Raw genomic sequence first — 16,542 nt, forward strand, 5'->3', positions numbered from 1 at the left:
AACTTAGATGACCTATTGATGTAAGTGGGGTATTAAAGTCCCCTACTATAATTATATTTTTATCAACTAGTTCCTTTATTAACTGTTTTATGCATTTGGGAGCTCCCATGTTGGGTGCATAAGTATTTACAATTGTTATATCTTGTTGGATTGTCCCCTTTTTTTATTATTCAGGGCCCTTCTTTGTCTCTTGTTAAAGTCTTGATTTAAAGTCTATTTTCTCTGATGTAAGTATTGCTACTCAGGCTTTCCTTTGACAACTTTTTGCATGATAAATGTGTCTCCATTTCCTCACTTCAATCTGCAGGTGTTTTTAGGTCTGAAATGAATCTCTTCTAAACAGCATATAGATCAGTCTCTTTTTAAAAAATCTATTTTGTCACTCTATGTCTTTTGATTGGAGTGTTTAGTCCATTTACATTTAAGTAATTACTGATAGATACATATTTATTGCCATTTTATTACCTGTTTTGTGGTTATTTCTGAAGATTTTCTCTGATCCTTTCTTGTCTTATCTGTTTAATGGTTTGCCAGTTTTCTTTAGTAATATATTTGGATTTCTTTTTATTCTTTGCATATTTATTAGTGATTTTTGATTTGTGGTTACCATTTGGTTTGTATATAATATCTTTTGCATATAGCAATCTGTATTAAGTTGATGGTCATTTTACTTTGAACCCATTCTTTCTTTACTCCTCTCCTTCCCATGTTTTAAGTATTTGGTGTCATAGTGTACATGCTTTTTTTTTTTTTTTTTGTGAGGTCCTTGACTGATATTTTACAAAAATATTCATTTTTAACACTTTTGTGTTTCCTACCTTAGTACTGTCACTGTTGGTCTTTCCTTTTCACTCAAAGAGTCCCCTTTAATATTTCTTTCAGGGTTGGTTTAGTGGTCATGAACTCCTTTAGTTTTTGTTTGTCTGGGGAACCCTTCATTTCTCCTTTTATTCTGAATGATAACCTTTCTGGATAGATTCTTCTCAGCTGCAGATTTTTCCCATTCAGCACTTTGAATATATCATGCCATTCTCTTCTGGCTTAGAAAGTTTCTGCTGAAAAATCCACTGATAGCCTTATGGGTTTGTATGTAACTATCTTTTTTCTTGTTGCTTTTAAATTTTTTTCCTTATCACTATATTTTGCCATTTTCATTATATTTCTTGGTGTGGATCTGCTTTTGTTGATATTTTTGGGGAGTTCTCCGTGCCTCTTGGATCTGGATATCTGTTTCCTTTCCCAGATTAGGGAAGTTTTCAGATATTTTCTCTTCAAATACATTTTCTGTCTCTTTTTCTTTCTCTTCTGGGACTCCTATAATGCTAATGTTATTGGATTTGATGGAGTCACTGAGTTCCCTAAGTCTAATCTCCTTTTGCACAATTCTTTTTTCTGTCTTTTGTTTAGCTTGATTACTTCCTATTACTCTGTCTTTTAGGTCGTTTTCCGCTGCTTCTTCCAGCCTGCTGTTCATTGCGTCAGGCTTTTTCCTGATCTCATTTATTGCACTCTTCATCTCTGATTGGTTCTTTTTTTATCTCTGTCTCACTGGTGTCTTCCACTCTTTTCTCAGGTTCAGCGAATATCCTTATGATCATTGTTTTAAATACCCCATCAGGCATGTTATTTGCCTGTTTCACTTGGATCTCTGGCCGTGGCCTTGTCCTTTTGTTCATTTGGGACAAATTTTTCTGTCTTCCTATTTTGTCTAAGTCTCTGTGCCTGTTTCTTTGTGTTAAGAAAGTTAGCTACGTCTCCTGTTCTTCAGGGTAATGGCCTTACAAAGGGGAGGTTCTGTAGTGCCCTGCCATGGAGGGTCCCTTGTTCCCCAGGGCCTGGCACTTCCAGAAGTGTCTACAATGTGTGCTGCGTGTGCTCTGCTGTTTCGTCCTAACTGCTTTATCCTTCAGGCCAGTCATCTACAGAGGCTTTCTTTGCCTGTCATAGGCAGCGTATGGTCCCTGGCCTGAATGTGGTGCGTTTTAACTAGGTGTGCTCTAGTGTGCTTGGGAGATGAGACCTGTCATCACTCACCAGAACTGAGACTTCACAAAACTCTCGGGTTGGGAGATGCAGTATGAGTAGGGGTTTTGGCGGGGCTTCTGTGCAGAGGGCCCACAGCACTGGGACTGAGGCAACCCAGACTGGGAAGAGGGGTTCACTAGAGCATGGTGGGGGGCGGGGGTCTCTCCGTGGATGCTGCCTCTCTGGGACTTGCTCTGAGATGAGCAAATAACCTCTCCACTGTGTGCCCCAGACAGTTTTCAGATTGCTATTTCCAGTCTGTATGTCTGCAGGCTATTTACCCTGCCTTCTTTCCAAAGAGCAGCCCCAATGCCCCAGGGCTCTCATTGAACCAAGCTTGCTGATCTTTAGAAGTCTAGGCTTTAGGCCCCTTTCCTTGAAAAAACACAAAATTTGGCCCCTCTCATTTCCAAGCCAATTGCTATGGGATTTATTTTCCCCATGCACTCCCCTGTGTGCTAGTCTGTCTCTCGCCCTTCTCTGCCACCACATTTCCCTCCCCACTACAGAGGTCAGCATCCATTTTTCTTCCAAACTGCGTCTTTGCATTTCCTACTTTCTTCGATGAGGCCTCTTCTCTACCTTTATTTGTGGAGTTTGTTCTGCCAGTCATCAGGTTGATTTCTAGGGTATTTAGGATGATTTGATAGTTACCTTGTTGTATTTCTGGGACAAGGTGAGCCTAGGGTCCTCTTAATTTGCTGCCGCATTCCCACAGCCTACTCATTTTTAGGATTGCTTTTCCTTAGTATTTAATGTATTTCATGCAGTTGCATAGAGTTTTTTATTTGCTAGTGCATAAAAATGCAGTTGATGGCCATTTCTCTAAAATTTTTCCTAAATTCATCTATTAATTTGAATAATTTTCCAATAGATCCTTTGGATTTTTTCATTAATTCATTAGTTATATTTATTAGATTAATTAATATAAACTAATTTTATAATTGATCTATTAATTTCTTTCAAATCCTTATGCCTTTTATTTCTTTTTCTTTCCTTCCTCCATTGATTATTTGTGGCAGAATGTTAAATAATAAGCATATCCAACTCGTTTTCAACTTCAAAAAGGAAATTTTCAACATTTCACTATCAAATGTGAAGTTTGCTGTAGAAGTCTGTATAAATAACTTTTGCTTCACCTTTATTTTTGCTGTATTATATTATAGGTTGGTTGTAATTTTCTTTCAGCACTTTAAAAACATCATTCCATTCTCTTTTGGCTTCTACTGCACTGGATTGAAATGACTTATCTATATCTTAGTATGTGTTTCCGAATAAGGCCAGAGGCAGTTTTGATTTTAAACTAATTATATACAATAAGATTGATTTAATATACCATAAGATATATTATGACAAAATTGATAGCCTGCTTTTTGGCCTGTTTATCTGTATGCATGGAGACAAAATAAAATCTTCATTAAAAAAATGAAACTGTACTATTGCTATTAGCTTATTGCTACTTCTTGTAAGTGTATGCAACCAGTAGAATTGTGATCTTTAAAATGTGGGATCCTGATTCTCTGGATCTGGGTAATTATTTCATTGGGACCTGTGACTCGTTTTTCCATTTTCTCTTTTTATGGCTCAGTATATACTTTATTTCTAGTCTAGAAAAGCAGGGATAGAGAGCCAAATAAAATAAATAAGAAACACAACTTTTAAAGTACTGAAGGAAGTAAGTTTAAATTTCTACACACTGTTTACATATGATTATGTGAAATGCATCAGATGCATCATTCTTTACCAAGTGTTTATAGTGAGTGCATAGTCTAAAGAGTTCATTAACTAGTATGTTCATTTCTAACTTGATGATTTGGATCGTGATAAAACTCCAGAATTTGCCGCTATTCCAGAACATCCATTAAACTTTCTTTGGGAAAGTGACATACCATCGATAAAACTAAGTGTATGTTTTCTGTACTTTTATATGTACAATTTCCTGAAAGGAATGCTATTGATTACCCACTTGATAAACAATTATACTACAACAAAGATAAAAATCTTAAGAATGACTTATTTTTTTGCAGTTTTTCATGAAGTTACAATATAAATTCTACAATATGTGAATTCAGGAGTCACATTGCTTGGGTTTGTGTTGTGTTCTATCTCTTACTATCTGTCTGTCTGACTTTCTTCATCTGCAAAATGGGCTTTATAGTAATTCTTATCTCAGAGCATTGTTGTAAGAATTAACATATTCTATGGCACACATTAAGTGCATAAATATTGGTATTGGTATTAATATTAATGATTGATAAATACTAAGCAATAGTGATTAAGTATTTTTCTATATACTTCCTGCCATAAAAGCATTTTAAAATTGTGCAGGTGAATATATTTTCTGGCCAGGGTAGTATTTAATACAAGTTTCTTTAAATATGCTCTGTGAGGAAAAGGACATAAATTTTAAGTACACAGTACGTACAATCTGGCATATATTGTGAAGTGTTCAATGGCAAAGGAAAAGTACTCAAGTATGTTTCACATATTATTAAGTACTCAGAGTTATGGTCTATGTTTTGCCAAATTACTCATTACATTTATAGGTTTTCTTTAATAACCTTAAAAACCTAAATTGCATTTAAAAGGCTTAGATTTAAAATGCATGTTTGATTTTAAAAATGAGAGAAACCGCCGCTCTGTTTAATTTAAAATATTGTGAAATTATAGTTTCAACTTTATTTTTAATAAGAAATATTTGATAAATATCTAAGTTTCACATATATTTTTAAAACATTATAAAATGACATAAAATGAAAGAATTTCACTTCTTGCCTTTGATCCAGAAGAAATCCAATGGAGGTCAACGTCAGGATAATGAAGGCAACCCTCAGAAGGAGTGTGACCTGTGATAGCACCTGTTGAGGAAATACAGACACCAACAAATTCTTTAGGAGAGTTCCTAAAAGGAGTATCAGAATTTAAAGCTGTCAAGAAAACCAGCCTCAAATTTTATTTTATATTACACCATTTGTCACTGACATTTTTCAAGAAGGTTAAATAAAAACACAGAGGTTATTTTGGTTTTCCTAATGTCATTTAATTATCTTGCTAGACACTTGGAGAATGAATTAGACACTTTCACAGAGATATTTTGCTTAAAGTGTTCTTTCTAAAAATTCTCCTTTATAGTTTTGACTTTCATAATTCTTTGAAACACCTATGTCCCCACATATGGAGAAATCACTTAAATTTTTATGAATAAATAGCACATTCCAATAGCTATTTTTAATATCACTAATTCTTTGTGTTTCAAATCCAAAACTGTTTTTAATATGGAAAGTATTTAAAGGAGAATGTGTTTACGAGTGCAAACACATAAATGGAACATACTGTACAAATACATACTCATATTTGGTGAAATCTATAGGTTCATATGTACATGTCAAAAGTTATGTTTTAAATTATTGTAACAGAACAACATATTTTCAACATAATTATAAATTATACATTTTGTTTACATGTCAAAATTTAATAATAATGTTTACTGAGCATCTACTATTTCATAGCTTTCATGTTATATGTTTCATATACTTCAATTCTTTTTATAGTCCCTACAACCTTACAGATAAGGTATCATTATATCTGCTTCATATATGGAAAAACAAACCAGGAACGAAAGGATTAAGTAATTTTTCCATCACCACACAGAAATAAATGATGCCTCTCAAATTCAAAATACACCTTCCTGACCTCAAAGTGTGACAATGGTGGATAAATCTGAGCAACAAACTTAAAGGGGACAGGGGCAGAGATCTAAGCTGAGGTTACATAGCTACCCTTTAGGGTCAGATGAATACTGCTTTAGTTTAAAAGTGAATCAGTAAAAGCAAGAAGTTGGATACACATCCCCTGAATGATTCCCCTACAGAAAGAGTGTTCTCATTAAGTGTGATACAACAAAGTGGCTAAAATAGTGATCAAAACCTTATGCAAACACTCTTTTTCTTTGCTTTTAATGAAATAACAAGAGGTAATTTCAACTCACTATTAACTAATATATACACCTAGAAAAATTGCATCTGTCCAAAGTTATAAACAATAAGCAAAAGCCACCAATTGCAACTGCTGTTCACATCCAATACCCCAGCTCCATGCCTCCTTATAAATCAACCCTGACCTCATGGCCAACTTATAACACCTCCCTATTCACCATCATATGCCTGGATGGCACCCAGAATTGACAGGGATTTAAAATAAAGCAATTGTGTAGTAGATGAGTATTGATGAGTAATCAAAAATATGAATAAAAAGTATCAGAATGTTAGGAATATGGGGACAGAGCTAGGTATCAGATATGAGGGAAAGCTCAGTGGACACCAGAATGCTTTAGTGGAACGTTATTTGGGTATATGGAATTCAGCAGTGGCTGCTTTGGGACAGTGAGGCAAAAGTATCAGAAAAATATTTCTTGGTGGTGAAGTAACTAGGTGTGCTTGAGCAGATTAATGGTTGCTTAAGGGAAACATTTTGTCTGTAAAGAAAAATGTTGCTTTCGGGGCGCCTGGGTAGTTCGGTCGTTGGGCGTCTGCCTTCGGCTTGGGTCATGGTCCCGGAGTCCTGGGGTCAAGCCCCGCATTGGGCTCCCTTCTCCACGGGAGGCCTGCTTCTCCCTCTCACACACCCCCTGCTTGTGTTCCCTCTCTTGCTGTGTCACTCTCTGTCAAATAAGTAAATAACATATTAGAAAAAAAAATTAAAAAAGAAAAAGAAAAATGCTGCTTTCACTACCACTGCTTCATTTTGATTCCTTAGGAGAAAATTCATATGAGAGAAAGAAATGGTGTGTGCCCAAAAACTACAGCATGATTTTAAATGCTCTGTAAGAATATAGGACTTGGAATTATGCATTGACTCTATGAACCATGTAACCATAGGCAAATTATTTGGCTAGTTTCTAAGGCTCTTTTATGTGTGTAGTACATTTGACATAAGATGAGTTTGGCAGCAACTATAATAAGGTACTGAGAAGAGTGCTTGGCACAAAGCCAACTAATGGTTATGCTAGGAATATCATTGTTACTATTTTTAGGCTATACTGATTTTTCAAATGGTACTTAGGTTAACTTTAATGAATTACAATAAAATAAAGAAGCACAAATAAAAGGTCCATTAACTCTTTCCAGTATCATTGGAAAATCATATATAGGATAAAATATATTTTTGAATTTTGGTTAGGGAATTTATGATCCCTTAACCAGAAAAAAAAAAAAGAAAAGAAAAAAAGAAAAGGGAAATCCTCTTTGTGCAAATTGCTTCCTGGTTCCTGGAGTCAGAGTGAAAACCAACCTAATACGTCTATCTAGCTACCTACTCAATGCCTCTACCTAGCTAAAAGGCCCCTGAAACTTACCATGTCTAAAACTCTTGTTTGTTTCCTTCCTCCACACTACACATCTCCAGGTTTCTTCTTCTTAGAATGGCACAAACAGTTTTTTAGTTGTTCAAGCAAAAAAAACCCGAAAAACCAAAAAAAGCAAAACAATAAAAACTGTGACTCATCCTTGACCCTTCCTCTCACTGTCCACTTCTAATACATTAGAAATAAAATGTTGGCATTATATTTGATACATCCAGGATAAAGGTATTTGTTACAAGCAGCTGTTTTGTGAACAAAAACTTATTCCAACCCAACATGATCTCCACCGCAACTGAAATACTCTCTTAGCTGGTCTCCACTCTAAAATTGCATGTCTACCTATCATGGCCTTCTACCCACAGTTTTACAACCAGAACGCTGACTCTTTTTAAAGACATACATCATATCACATCATTATTATGTTCTAAAGCCTCCAGGACCTTCAAATTCTACTTAGAGTAAAACTCCAAGTCCCTACTCTGGCCCATACATAACCTACCCCATTATCATATTGTCCACTAGTAATCTCTCTTGTCTTTCATATTACAAATTTTGTTCTTCCTTGAACATGACAAGCATCCTTCCCCTTCAAGTCTGTTTTACTTACTGTTCCTTCTATTGGGGCAACTTCCCCCAGGGATCTTTATGGTTCATTCCTTCATTTCATTCTGGTTGGTACTATTCAAATGCACATACTTGTCTGTCATATGTAAAACAGTACTTTTCCATATCTATAACCTTTTTCTGTTATATTGTTCTCCATGCAACACTTCTATACAATTATGCACTTACCCACTTATCACTTCTATACAATTATACATTTGTTTGAGCATTCTCTTGCTTTTTATTTTCTGTCCCACTAGATCCCCCACTAGGATGTAAGCCCCAATAGAGGTTATATTTTGTTATTTACTGTTACATCTCAAACATCTAGAACATTGCCTGGTGCATAGTTAGTACTCAATATGTTTTTGTTGAAAGATTGTTCAAGTGAATGAATATTTTATATCTGTATTTTAATATCCATGCCCTTAATATTAATAATTTATATTAACTGGTTTAATCAATAATTGAATATTATGGCATTAAATATTTAATTTATATTAATATTTTAGTTCTTTAAAATTAAAAATAAATTCTATTAAACAAGTTAATGATTTACTATTTCATAATTTGATATTTATAATTTAATATTCATATACAAAATATTTCAAAACGTTAAATTAATCCAAGAGGCAGCAACCTCAGAACTCAAGGTCCTACAGCAGTTGCTGGAAGATATCCATTTTTGACACAGTTTCTTTCTTGGATGTTCAGTAAAACTATTTTGGGGCTCAATGAAGCCACTCTAAATTATCAGTATTCACTTCAAGATCTCACTGAAATCTGGACACAAACTTTTGCTACACTTGTGATAGAAAACTCTTTTTTTTTTTTCCACTAAGAAGCAAGTGAAAATATAAGCTCTATATCTTTCAGTTGTTTCTCAAAATACAAAAGAAAAGAAGAGGTGTTAAAAGACAGTCTCCAAAAGACAAACTTTCTTTTCATGAGGATTACTTTTTTTTTTAAAAGATTTTATTTATTTATTTGAGAGAGAAAGAAAGAGAGAGAGAAAGAGCATGAGCTGGGGAGGGAGTCAGGTAGAAGCAGACTCCCCGCTGAGCAGGGAGCCTGATGCGGGGCTTGATCCCAGGACTCCGGGATCATGAGCTGAGCCAAAGGAGGATGCTTAACAAACTGAGCCACCCAGGCACCCCTCTTTACATGAGGATTACTTTTAATGAGAAAATACAACTCCTCAGAACTGTACATTTTGACTTTGAGTCTCCAAAGCTGAGTTAAAATGTCTAATCTTTACATATTTTTCATAAATACGAATGAGATATTAATTCAAATTCCAAGCAGTTTTATGGTTGATTGTGTTTAGTATTATTATTAAAGGAGCAGTCTGATAGAGATCAAAGTTTGGGACAATACTAATAACATGAAGATATGTTTAATGTCACAGTTAATATTTCCTTATTTGTGTAAATGATATTTTTAATGTGCAAAGTCCCACTTAATTATATTTCTTTTATTTTTTTATTTTATTTTATTATGTTATGTTAGTCACCATACAATACATCATTAGTTTTTGATGTAGTGATCCACGATTCAATATAGTGTACATAAATTATATTTTTTCAGGGTGCCTAGGTGGCTCAGTCAGTTAAACGTATGCCTTCAGCTCAGGTCATGATCCCTGAGATCCTGGGATCGAGTCCCCCGTTGGGCTCCCTGCTCAGCAGGGTGTTTGCTTCTCCCTTTCCCTTTGCCCCTCCTCTCACTTGTGCTCTCTCTCTCTCACACACTCTCTCTCAAATGAATAAATAAAATCTTTTAAAAAATTATATTTTTCATTGTAACTCACAATAATCACTTTTCTGAATTCCTGAAGCCTATGCTTATTTTAACTACCTAGTTAAAATATCCTATAGTACACACTTATTACATTTATTTCATCGCTTTCAGTTATAACTGATGCTCATTTTGGCTCACATTTCCTTTTTTTCACATTACTTCGGTTACCACCTAAAAACTTTAGGAAATTAAATTAAATCTCAATGGACTGCCCTGGAAAAAAAACAAACAGTAGATAGATACTGGATATTGACTTGAGAGATTTCATATAAGACCTAAGCTAGATCTAATATGCACAAGTGACACTGTGTTATGAGAGTACCATTAAATATATTGATTTTTTTCAGAGTCTGTTAAAACATGTCAACATGAAAACATTAGTTATAAAATTGCAGTGCCCATAATATTTTACAGAATACAGCATACAGGGGAATTCAAAACTATAAAAATCTGTTCCCAAATTTATATTGGATATTCTCAGATGCATCATTAACTTGAAATATATCATCAAATAATCTGTGTTAAAATGTATCTGCAGTTAACTTTACTACACATTCTATTATAAGACTGTGAAATACTGAAACTCTTTTGAGTGTGTCTATTATTTAAAAGGATAGCATTGCCTTTACAGTTTTACTTTGGAAACACGCTAGTGTGTCCGTATTTTCATTTCAAACGTGTATTCATGATATCACCCCATGAACTGGACCCTGGCAGCTAAGGAATTGATTTCCCAAGCATTACTAAACCAAAATCAACATAGAAGTCTGTGGGTCATATCACTAAACTAAACACTATATATTTAAATGTATGCATTTCAAGTTTCAGTAAGACAGGAATGTGCCTTTTACACCTTTGTGGTGGCCATCAAATTGTTTTTTTGACTCTCAAAGTTATTTATACAGAACTTGCACACATAAAACAAGTAAGTATTTATCTACTCTGGTATATGCATAAACAGAAAAGGCTGTGGGACCACAGCAGGGCCACCAATTACAAGTCAGCCACAACTTTTCTATGTGATTATTGGCTACAGTGAATCTGGAAAAAAAATATTGCTGTTGGATGTTAATGTCTTCATATGCTTTTAAACATCTCTGAGACTAGAAAGGCACTACAGAATCTTACAAATAAGCAACTTTTTTCCTAGTTGCACAGCATGTTTTTAGCAAAGAGAAACATATGTGGGAAACAAGCAAATACACCTTTCAAAATTAATTTGTGTCAGGAACGAAGCTGTCTCCAACTCTAATTCCAGTTTGGAAAGGATTTCAACACTTGGTGTTTCTCTTTGTCAATATATCTATAGGAGTTTCTGTTTTTTTGGCAGGAGAAAAATCTTGTGAAACCGTGCTGTAAGTTGCATCTTTTAATATACACTGTGTCTAGCTACATTTTTGCCCGGGAAGTACTCATACATGCCTAAACCATGAACTCTCTTGGTGAACTTAATGTCAAGGGTTTCTTTTTCAAAATCAAAATGGGTAAATTTCTAGTTTTGTTTCTATGAATTGGTATAATTTATTTTGGTATTTTACTTAGTACAACTAAAAAATCATTAATGCAAACTGTACATTGATAAGTCTATCAGGAGTTAGATATTTAGATGCAGATGATCTAGCTTTTCTTCTGGTCTCCTTCAACCATGGAAACTCTATAAATACATGCATAATTCAGTCATTATTTAGGTGAAAAATTAAGATACCAAATTACCATAATGTTGAGACACACCTGCATTGCTAAGAGTGATTTGGTTCATGCTGCTTTTAAGAAAGCTTTGCTCCTGAAATAAATTCTTGAGTTCAAATTTTGTCTCATTTTGAAGCTAAAGGCAAATGAACCCAGCACAACATGGAACTGGTTTCATTAATTGTAGTGCATATACGAAAGAGCAAACAGTGAGCCAGTATGTTTCCTACCATCCTATTCGCAAGAATTTCTGGTCACTTCACAAAATGGAAATTTCTCAATTTCACTTCACAAAATGGAAACTAGAATTTAATTCATTGTTTTCTGTTATAATCAGAAAAGTCTATTAAATATTTTACTGTCATTTTTGTAAAAACATTCTCTTTGGACAGAGAGCATATATGAACTTATCTTTCAAAATTGGGGTCACTACTTGTTACAATGTTTGCTTATTTCTCAATTTCACTTCACAAAATGGAAACTAGAATTTAATTCATTGTTTTCTGTTATAATCAGAAAAGTCTATTAAATATTTTACTGTCGTTTTTGTAAAAATATTCTCTTTGGACAGAGAGCAAATATGAACTTATCTTTCAAAATTGGGGTCACTACTTGTTACAATGTTTGCTTATTAATTTTAAATGCAAACTCCACAAATACGTAAGAATAATACCAATCAGTAAAGTATTTAAATAAGGTTAAAAATTAAAATGGGCTTTCTTTAATATATTATTCAGTAATGTTTACGATAACTTTCTGTAAACCTATTTTACTTAGTAGGACACACTGTGCCACACACTATTGGCAGCCCAACCAGGAAATAGCCCCCATTTCTTCTGTACTATTACTATGGCTGATTTTATCCAGGTATAAGGAAGATATGTGCTCAGGGGGGAAGTGAACTCTTTATCCTTGGTATAATTCATTCATGGTTAATTTATGAGCTTGTGTTAGTTATTGGTTCAGTGTGGACATGTGAATTCGTCTTGAATAATGAAACATGAAAGGACATTTGCCGGGAAATATTCTGGGGCTTTTTTTCCTCCTTCTTAAAGAAAATGAAATTTATAAGATGCTATAGAAGAAGCGAACTTGCTGCTTTTGGTCACAGTCTGGGAGTACAGCAGACTGAAGTTGCTGTCATTATCTTAATGATAATGAAAGCCAAGAGAATGATAGAGAAACCTTTTCGGAAGCTCTACATGTTTGAACTGACAAACTAACCAACCGCAGAAACACCTGCCCCTGAATTTCCAGTTATATTTAAGACACATTTAATTGGATATTTTGTTTCTTAGAGCAGACGATATCTAAAAGACCCGCATGCCGTAGACAGTTTAAGTAAGGGCACCCCACAGGAAAGTTTACATGTTACTATGCATTTTATAAGTGTTTAAAGAATATTTTTTTGAAAACAAGTTTAAGTCATGTATTTATTAGTGAGAAGGATTTATAAATATCTAACATTTGTTATTTTTGCTTACTCAAATCTATTTCCCTTTTTCTATGTACTATAACCTAATTAATTTTCTTTTAAGCCATTCTTTTCCTCCTCTCCGATCCTGAGGATCCTGCGGAGCTGACTCTGTTCTCCCATTCATAGAGTGATGACATTGATTGGTTCCGTGATATCCAGAGCATTAGACTCCAACTTGGAACCTTCACTTCTGGGATTCTTTGTTTGGCAGTATTTAAAACCAGAGCTGCTGGTAGCCATCTAGCCACCACGAAGGCTGAGAGTCTGTAGGAGAATCTGCACTGAGAAAAACATAGCTGCAGGAAAGAATGAGAAAGTTCCTGATGACATTATTTGACTCATTGGATCAGCACTGCCTGATGAAGAAATAGTCCCAAACTCTTCAGTTATAGGAGTTAATAAATTTACCCTGGGTTGAATATCTCTCACATACAACCAGCGAGTCCTACCTAACACACCCAGTAATCTATTTCAAGTAGGCTTCTTTCTTATAATTGACTATACAGGATGTATGGAATAATTGTAATTGTTTCAGTGGAATTACTATACTAAGATTATTTATTTATTTATTTATTTATTTATTTATTTTTTAAAGATTTTATTTATTTATTTGACAGAGAGACAGAGAGAGAGCACAAGTAGGCAGACAGGAAAGCAGAAGGAGAGGGAGAAGCAGGCTCCCTGCTGAGCATGGAGCCTGATGTGGGGCTCGATCCCAGGAGGCTGGGATCATAACATGAGCCTAAGGCAGCTGCTTAACCACCTGAGCCACCCAGGCTCCCCACTATACTAGGATTATTAAAATGGTATGTAATTATTAAAAATGATTCTGTAGGGTTTATATATTAAATTATTAATAGTAATCCTATGGTAGATATATTTTTTCTGCATGTATTATTTATTAATGTCTGTTAGTATGGAGTTTTCATGAACTGATACCTGTAAATAGCACAGGCTTATTCTTTGAAAAAAGTTAATTTGTTTTTGTTGAATTCACTATCCACTAATCCATCTGAATTCATTAAAATTTTTTTTGATTCTTCCATCTTTTTTCTTCTTTTGGACTTTTCCACACTATTCTTTATGTCTGAAGATTACTTGTCATGTTTTGTTTTTATCTCATTGTCTTTTAGCACTGTATAGTGGTTCATTTTTTTAAGTAATGGATGACTCTATTTATTAATGCACTAATTCTCTCTTAATTTGCTTTTAAACTGCTCTTTAAATCATTGACTTTCTCAGGTCTATTATCACATTTTCGTGTGCTAGAAGTTTAACATGAAGATTTTTAAATGAGTCTTATGATTTTTGATAGTCTTGTTCTTAAGTTTTCATAATTTTAATTGCTTTTTAATTTCATCTTCGCCTTCTTCAAACATACTAAATTTACTAAATTTATGTTTTACTTTAATTTCCAACATCTGTTGTTTTTGAGAGTTTGATTCTGTTGTTTGTTGTTTCTGCTAACGCTTTGTCGTGATGGCTTGCTTTCTCCCAGTGTGTTCCCATGTTGTTTAACTCTGAGTTCATCATCGCTGCGACTTTATCTGTGGGAATATTCTGACACTTGAGTTCAAGGGGATTGCTCCGAGCCTGTTTTGAACATGGTTCTATTAGTCATGTGAGACCTAATCTGAGAATACTTTGAACTATATTCTTAATTTAGGTTTATAAATCAACAGTTAGCATAAATCCTGGGACCCATCCCTGTGTGAGGGCTGGTTTGTGGTTAAAAATTCTCAGGGAAGACTTTTTATTCTGCTTCCCCAAAGCCTAGTCAATGTCTTTGGCAGACCATTTGATAGATATTCCTCACAGGAACACTTTGGATATAATCAATTAATTTATATGTAATAGTCTAGGAGAATTAACTTACCTGTTTAAATGGGGGATATTGCCAACGCTGAAGCCGACATTACAGAAACAATAGAGCACAGCTATAATATGGGGGCCAACTTCCACTTTCAGACCAAGTGACAGATAGTTTTCTCACAAAATTTCCTAGGTATTTAAAATGGATACCACTTACAGCTTTATCCGCAAAGGTCTCTTCATAAAACGCTAGCATCAAAGCAGACTGTACAACTGCATAGATCTTTAAAAGATGAGACACCGAGGATGAGAAGGGACATTCTTCCCCCGTGATCTAGGAAGACAAGGAAGACATCTTTTCTTTACGTTGCCCCATGGCCGATTGCCCTCACTGAAATTCACACTAAGCAGAGAGGAGATGGACACAAAGAAAAGAAAAGTTTTGCTACTCCTTTTTTTTAATTTTTTCCCCAAAATGAATCTAACATTCTCTTGTTTTTGGATAGAAAAACGTAAAAGTTCAGAAACTTGTTTTTCATTTCAGAAGCATCATGATTTTGATTTAGTCTGCTTTATAATAAACCAGTGTAAGAACTGAGTTAGCAGTATGTACTGATGATAAACAACCGAAATGAACGTTAAAATATGAAATATGAAAATAGGAATATGTATGTCCATGATTATACATGAAAGTAAAGAAAAAGAAAAAATGGAAGGTTATTTTACTAATGGAGATAATCATGCCTCAGAGGGAAATATCGCTTTATTGGCAACAACTTTCCTAAACTATAGAGTTTCCCAGAAATACTATAATTCTACTTTTATAATGCAAATTTAGGCACAAATATTACTTTAGAATATTCGCTTTGGATTATCTATTGGAAAAATAGAAGAAATAATAAATGGACCATAGTTAACTAAATTTTCTGAGCTGAAATAAGGGAATTATTTTCATCTAATCAGGTTAGCTCATTGTTACAAGACTGATTATGAACAACACTAAAAACATCTGGGAAATTTCAGCATAGCAACTTTCATAACTGGATAAGAAAATATTCTTATTTAGATCAAGATTTTTGAAAAATAACAATATTCAAATAAAAACTAATTTTATTTCCTTGTAATATGGGCTAATTTTGATATTCACAATGATCTTTGATATAAACAATAGTTTACTCTTTCTATTGCTTTTAGATTACTTAATGACAGTTATTATAAGGAATTACAATATATATCCTAAGGATTGGAAAGAAATTTCTTTTTATCATCTCTATAAGAATTCCAGATTAAAACTGAATTTTTCATTGGGTTTCCAGGATTTTAAATCTCCACTTCACTTACTTTTGGGTTTTAATGTGATTTCTGAATTTAATACTACTACTACTCTACTAGAGAATGGGTAAAGTTATGGTCTAATCTAATAACCACATCACCTTGGTGTGACTTTAGACCTTCCATTCTAGAGACTTCATTTCTTTTTTTAAATTCAGTATAGTTACATTAGTTTCAGGTATACAACTTAGTGATTTGACAAATTTATACCTTATGCTATGTTCATCACAAGTATAGTTGCCATCTATCCTGATATACCACTATTACAATATCCTTGACTATATTCTTTATGCTGTGACTTTTATTCCTGTGACATAACTAGAAGTTTGAATCTCCCAGGCCCCTTCATTCATTGGCTGTACCAATTTACATTCCCAGCAACAGCATATGGGGGATTCTTTTTCTCCACATCCTCACCAACACTTGTGATTTCTTGTCTTTTTTA

At 34.1% G+C, this 16,542-nt stretch overlaps 1 protein-coding gene across 3 annotated transcripts in view; it reads right to left on the reverse strand.

Annotated features, from left to right (window-relative positions):
• Positions 1-16,542, reverse strand: part of AGMO (alkylglycerol monooxygenase) — a 393,108-nt gene that overhangs the window by 151,755 nt on the left and 224,811 nt on the right. For all 3 annotated transcript variants that reach the window (XR_012380236.1, XM_025873380.2, XM_073898903.1), the window contains exons 11-12: positions 14,983-15,099; positions 4,801-4,883 (exon numbers count right to left, since the gene is read on the reverse strand). Coding sequence is in view for 2 of the 3 variants with exons in the window: in XM_025873380.2 (XP_025729165.1) it covers positions 4,801-4,883; positions 14,983-15,099 (200 nt within the window). In the remaining variant the exon portion in view is untranslated. The remainder of the gene's footprint in view (positions 1-4,800; positions 4,884-14,982; positions 15,100-16,542) is intronic.

Source organism: Callorhinus ursinus, unplaced genomic scaffold (genome assembly GCF_003265705.2).
Source record: "Callorhinus ursinus isolate GAN/ISIS: 27379988/994484 unplaced genomic scaffold, GSC_fseal_2.0 scaffold12, whole genome shotgun sequence".
In the NCBI taxonomy this organism is placed as follows: domain Eukaryota; kingdom Metazoa; phylum Chordata; class Mammalia; order Carnivora; family Otariidae; genus Callorhinus; species Callorhinus ursinus.